Source organism: Rhincodon typus, chromosome 10, assembly GCF_021869965.1.
Source record: "Rhincodon typus isolate 14 chromosome 10, sRhiTyp1.1, whole genome shotgun sequence".
NCBI classification, from domain to species: domain Eukaryota; kingdom Metazoa; phylum Chordata; class Chondrichthyes; order Orectolobiformes; family Rhincodontidae; genus Rhincodon; species Rhincodon typus.
In genome coordinates, this window is record NC_063341.1 from 5,192,811 (window position 1) to 5,199,565 (window position 6,755).

The window sequence follows — 6,755 nt, forward strand, 5'->3', positions numbered from 1 at the left end:
CTGCTCCTATGATGCTGCTTGGCCTGCTGTGTTCATCCAGCTTTGCACCTTGTTGTCACAGTCCTTAGAAATATTGGCTTTTTTTTTAAAGAAAAAGTTTTGTGTTTATTGGACATAATCTGCTGCCCTGACTTTCATTAAAAGATGCTGTCTTCTATATATAAAAGAGCAAAGTTTGTACATCTTAAATGCCAACTTTTTTTTCCTTGCAGGTTGGCCTTGCAGTTGTTAATGGGCAGCTGATGGCAGTGGGTGGCTTTGACGGCACTACTTACTTAAAAACTATTGAAGTTTATGATCCAGATGCAAATACATGGAGGTGAGCATTGATGGATTGCTTGTATAATAGATTTGCTGCTCAGACCTACTTGCAATATAGATCATTGCGCTGACATTATGATGATTTGTATGCAGATCAGAAGAATGTTAAGCCAGCAGTTTGTTTCTTGACTGTATGGCCCTCCTTCCTCCTCTTTGCATTCCATAGATTTAGTTGCAGTAAGTGTCCAATGGATTGAAAATTTAATATGTTCATAAGACTGACTCCTGCATCATCCAGCAATTGACATCTCTTGTCAACTGTACTCATTTTACATGTGAAAAACTTTTAAAGAGGCAGTATTGGTTAACAGAGTTAGTGGAATCCTGGATTTTGTAACATAGAGGCACTGGGCACAAAAACAAAAGGTTATGCTGAATCTATGTAAAATTATGATTCTGCCCCACATGGAACATTGTATCTAATTCTGTGGACTACACATTAGGAAGGATGTCTTTTGGAGAGGGTAACAAAAGTGATTTAATAGAAAACTTTCAGAGTTGAACGCTTACAGTTACATGGATAGACTGAAGAAGCTGGTGTTGAAATCTTTAAAGCTGGGAAGGCTAAAAGGAGAGTTGATAAGAGATGTTTTCAGTAATGACTAGGTTAGATAGTAAATAAAGGATGCTTTTTCCAGTAGCTGCAGGAGCAATAAGAGGAGGGCATGATTAAAGTGGCTAGTAAAACAACTAGAGGCAACATGAAAAATTTAAAGCAACCACTGGTTAGGATTTGGAATGTGCAATCTGACAAGTTTATGGATCTGTTTTAATAATAATCTTCAAAAAGAAATTGAATACATACTTGAAGAAAAATTCGGAGGGATATGGGGAACGGTGGATTAACTAGATTGCTCTTTGAATGATTTGGTGCAGGCTTTTATTGGGCTGAATGGGCACCCTCTGAGCTGTGATATTCTTTGAAATTCATAGACCACTTGACAACAGGGAGCATCTTAAAGACACAAGAAATAGCAACAGTAATAAGGCCATTCAGTCCCCTTAATTTAAAAAACACTTTGCTAGGTGAGTAATATCTTATACAGATCATGTTTCTTTGAAAGGAGTAAAGTGTAAAACCTTAAATATTGAAATATCATGAAAGTAGTTTGACTTTAAAATGTCTAATGGAATTGGCAATCACCAAACCAAATAGTCAGCTTCTTTCCTGTATCACATTGAATTCATCCAGAGTTGATGGGTGAGAATCCAGTAAGTCAACAGGCAACAGTGAGGTAGATGTTACTTCAGGGAGGAAGCTGTGATGATTTTATTGAATAACATGAATCGACTTTGGATATAAAATCCGATATTTACAGCATGGAAGGAGGCCACGATCATTGTGCCTATGCCAGCAGACAAGTAGCAATCCAGCTTAATTCCACTTCCCAGTTCTTGGTTTACCTCTAAACGTTATGGTAATTCAAGTGCAAATCAATCTAGAGTTTCTGTTTCTACTACCCTTCAGATGGTAAGGCCATTCAGTCTCCTTAAGTCTGCTCAGCCATTCAATAAAACTATGGCTGCTCCTCTCTTATCAATCAAAAATCTGTCTGTTTTCTCAAATATATTCAATGGCCCTGCCTCCTGAAAGAAGTGAGTTTAGCAAGGCTTAATGGAATATATTTTATTGTAAGGACCCTAAGGAACAAGACAGATGAACTGAGCCACAGACAGGCACGTGGCAGTACATACTGAATTGACATATGGAGGTAGTTTTCTACATGTGCACTTATGAATCACGAGTAAGTAAACCAATTTACATCTTTGAGAAAGGCAGAAGCTTGAGGTGGCTCATTTTTATTTTTTCTTTCCTTTCATCCCTTTGCCACAAAAACAGATTATATGGAGGTATGAACTATCGCAGACTGGGCGGTGGAGTGGGTGTGATCAAAATGACGCACTGCGAATCCCATATATGGTAATCTGTAAACTCTGGAATCTTTGCTGCTATTGGATGCTGTAATTGTTTCGGAGCAAATATTTTAAATTTGGTGGAATCTGGCTGCTTTTCAGTCAAAAGAAGAGAGTTGCTCTCCATTAAGTAACCTGAAGACAGTTTGGTGCAATACATATTCTGTGGAAAAACTAGACTTCTAGGTAAGTCTAGTGACTAGTTCTAAGGATGTTAATATTGGTGCCTACTATTTGTGTGTGGGGAAAGCTTTCTTACTGAAACCAGTTGATAGTACCTTGGTGGTTAAACTGGAAGTGCAAAAGAGTTGCATACTCGCGGACAGAGATGAAATTGATTTTCTAATCTTTCAACTTTTGAGGAATTTAAAAACTGAGGTGAGAAGAAGTATCAGTGTGCAGCATGACAGAAGATTCTTCAGAGCAACTAGCATATGGAAACCATGTGCAAACCTACAGTTGCCTATCAAACCGAACAGTTCACAATTCCACATGTTGCAGTTTAAAAAGGAAACTGTCATGAGTGTTAAATGAGCAAATGAAAGTTCTTTTAGTTGCTGTCCACTAGAGAACCATAGTAATACCATGCACAGCTACTGTAATGTACTTTTTTCCTGATGTTTACTATTCTGTTTTTGGTGCAGTGAATGTGGTTTCTTCTATTCAGGATATATAACAGGAGTGTTACATAGTCCTGTGCTCCCCGAAATGTTACATAACTGGAAACTTCTTGAAGGGCACTGTATTCATGAGAAAGTGTATAGCAAACCTTTATTCCCTTCAGTCACAGGAGCACAAAATGATATACATCATGTCACTTGAGCATGAAACTGTTATAACCAAATATGGTGCATGGCTCCTCCTCCCGGAAGCCAAAAAAAAAGTTTGGAAAAGACTTTCTCAGACTTGACTGAAAAATAATTGTTCTTGAACAGTATTTCATCTTACCAGACCCCTCTCATTTGTGCTTACAATGTTACAATGAAAATTTTAAAAAGTTGGCTACAGCACCTCTGCTGCTCGTGAACATTAAGTTAATTTTATAAATTGGTTGGTTGGTATGGAGCATTTTCAAAGCCTTTGACAAATGTTCAGTAGTAATGAGATTTTTACAAAGGAATCCATTGCCTGCCTTTGTCACTAGGATGGGTAATAACAGTTTACTAAGGCTAAGTGACCTTTTGATTGTAGATGTTCTATATTTTGGTCATAAGATTATCTCCAACAGAATGGTAGAAATATCCAGGTATGATCTTAACTGACAAAAATCTTCTTGACAGTGACCATTATGGTATTAAGGGATGGAAGTTTGGAAATTGGATCTTAATTCAAAGAATTGACCTTATCTGCAGTATTTTACTTTGCAGTGATCGGAACATTGCTATTGTGCAAGACATTCAGTTTGTAAAGCTGCAGGTATCTTCAATTGTTCAAATGATCATAGATGTTTCATTTTATTCAGCATTCACTTCAGTTGGAGCTAGAGATCAGAAGGACCCGCAAACGTTTGTTTCATGTGCTGTAATAGCTGTTTTAGATTCCTGTTGTTTTGCTTCCCCTTTCCACAAAATGATGGACTTTTCAGACCTAGTGTAAATCCAGATCTAAATGATAATTTCACATTTTGCAAAGAGAAGTTGTCAAAGAGCTTCACAGAATTAAATACTTTTTGAGGGGCAGTCATTATTCTATGGACAATTCTGTACCAGTAATCTGAGGGATGGGGTGAGCAATAGTTAATTTTTCTTTCTCCTTCATGCTCATTAATTAGGGAAAGAATATTGCTGAATGATTTGCACAAATCTTGTTGTTTGAAGTAGATTTGCAGAATTACTGTCTGGCAGTGGAATGTCATTCTGCCACTGAAGTACTCAATCACGTCCTACTCTTGGTTGATGTTTTACATTCTAATGGTGTAGGCTAGGAGGTAGACCATTTTGCATTGCGTTGCTGTAAACCAGTATGCAGAATTGTTGACATAACATTTCAATCATAGCCCTGAATAATTCTCTTCTACAGATATTTTACACCAGAACACCTACCCCAGCCACATGTAATGCTTTGCAGGGCTTGAAAACCCCCTTATCATTTATTGAATCTAATTGAATGCGTAGTGCTTTGTCTTTTTTTCTGGGGAAAAAAAAATTAGCACTCTCAAATATTCAAATGTCAGTAAAAGTCTTGGTGTTGAGGTGTTTGGTTTTGTTTTTAAGAAAATCTGTACTATGTCCCATTTTATTGTATTTATTGTAAACAGTTTATTGAATCAGATTCCAGAAATGTTTTCAGTAAATTGATCTGGAAGAAATCCATCTTGTTCTTTCAACCTCAAACTTTATCCAGCCTATTGTATTAAAGTTTTATTAGTCACACACTGTTACAATGGCATAGAAATAAACCTTTTACCGCATCAAGTCTGTCTTTTTATCCCAAGCTGTTCATGCTAATCCCCCTTTCCTACTTTGAATGTTCTTGAATTATTTTAAATTAGAATATTAATAGACTCTAAGAAAAACTTGCATTTATGTTATAACTTTCAGGACCTTGGGATGTGTGCTTTATAATCATTTAAAGAAAACAACTTATTCCTATTGTCACATAGGGAACATGACAGGCATTTACTTACTCTGAGCTCCCACAGAAATTTGATAGTGCCCAGATAAGAAGTTTTAGTGCTTTGTCAGGATAAATAATGGCTGAAACATCGGAGAACTGAAACAAACAAGAACAGAAATTGCTGGAGAACTGGTCTGCTTTTCTTAGTGTTATGTGATCTTTTACCTTTGTTGAACCTCTCGCATGCAGTGGTTATAGTGTCAGCTGAGATTCTGTACTCGTGGCCATGGAGTGGCACCTGATTCTACAATGGTCTGACTTGAGGGTAGCTTGTGTCAAAATTTTCTTTCTTAATTCTTCAATAAATCATACTTGTTTCACAACGATATAAGTTATCCAGTTTAAAACATTATTTTCAAAATGTTGTTTAATTAAAAAAGTGTAGTAGGTGATAGTTGCAGCAACTATCTGACACCAGGCAGAATCAAGGCAAGGAATATCCCTCAAAGACAGTCATTTAATACAACATATTAAGCTGTTGCACCTTGTACTTATCAGGGTTTTTTTTTCAAATTCAGGGTGTCATATTAGTACTTTTCTATAATCTACATAGCTTTGGTTGCAAGGTATGCACAAAGTGCACATGAAATGCCTATGACAGACAATTGTGCAGTGGTTAGTGCAAAGCAGCAAGGTACAATGCCATTTTTGTATATTCGCTATGCTTCCTTCATGTGAGCATATTGCAGTTTCCATGTGACATGTTTGTTTGATAGGAATGGATAGCATCAGCCCCAAAATGTGTATCTCACAGATGAGATGAACAGCTCAAACGCAGCAGTAATCGAAGACAGTTATTTATTATAAATTATTTTAGTTTTTCCCTTATCCAGTGAGAACTGATGTCACCTCCTTTAACTTTAAAAAAAAAATCAAATTACCACGTTAGTACTACCATATTTATTTGCTATCATTGCTAAGGTAGAAATGTGCAGAAGGAATATTAGTTGTGCTGCTTTGATTATTAAGTTTCTACTATTGCATCACTTCGAATTTTTCAAAAGCAGACAAGAAATGAACAATTGTGTATTTTCCACAAATAAAATGTTTTGTTTACATGGAAACACTACTACCTGCAAGTTTTGCCAGCCACTCCCATCAGGACTTTAAAATATGATCACTGTTCTTTAAGCGGTTTGGATCAAAATCCTGAAAATCTCTCCCTAATACTATCGTTGCTGTATTTGCACCACATGGACTATGGATGGGTGATAAATACTGGCCTTTCCAGTGAAACCCACAACCTGAGTGATTTTTTTAAAAAAAAAACTTTGCTAGGTGAGTAATGTCTTAGATAGATCATGTTTCTTTAAAAGGAGAAAATGTAAAACCTTAAACGTTGAAATATCAAAGTAGTTTGGCTTTAAAACGTCTAATGGAATTGGCAATCAGCAATCACCAAATAGTCAGCTTCTTTCCTACATCACATTGAATTTATCCAGAGTTGATGGGTGAGTCCAGTAAGTCAACAGGCAACAGTGAGGTAGATGTTACTTCAGGGAGGAAGCGGTGATGATTTTATTGAATAACATGAATTGACTGTGGATATGAAATCTGATATTTATAGCATGGAAGGAGGCCACGATCATTGTGCCTATGCAGACAAGTAGCAATTCAGCTTAATTCCACTTCCGAGTTCTTGGTTTAAATTCTATATGTTACGGTACTTCAAGTGCAAATCAGTCTAGTGAGTTCCTGGTTCTACTATCCTTCAGACAGCAAGTTCCAAATCCCTGCTCATAGATGAAGAATATTTTGCTGAAATTTCCTTTAAATTTATGTCTACTGGTTATGCTACCAGTAAGGTAAATAAGACTCTATTACTTTAAGTTCTCCTCAGCTTCTTCTTCCAAAGAAAATCTCCAGTCCACACAATATTCTCAAATCCCTCTATACTTTCCAGT

General features: G+C 36.6%; 1 protein-coding gene across 8 annotated transcripts in view; it reads left to right on the forward strand.

The window, feature by feature from the left end:
• The window catches only part of klhl20 (kelch-like family member 20), a 78,600-nt gene extending 72,487 nt beyond the window's left edge, over positions 1-6,113 (forward strand). For all 8 annotated transcript variants that reach the window (XM_048602260.1, XM_048602257.1, XM_048602261.1 and 5 more), the window contains 2 exons: positions 213-319; positions 2,162-6,113. In XM_048602260.1, the coding sequence (XP_048458217.1) occupies positions 213-319; positions 2,162-2,246 (192 nt within the window). In that variant the 3' untranslated portion in view covers positions 2,247-6,113. The remainder of the gene's footprint in view (positions 1-212; positions 320-2,161) is intronic.
• Positions 6,114-6,755: the final 642 nt, after the last annotated feature.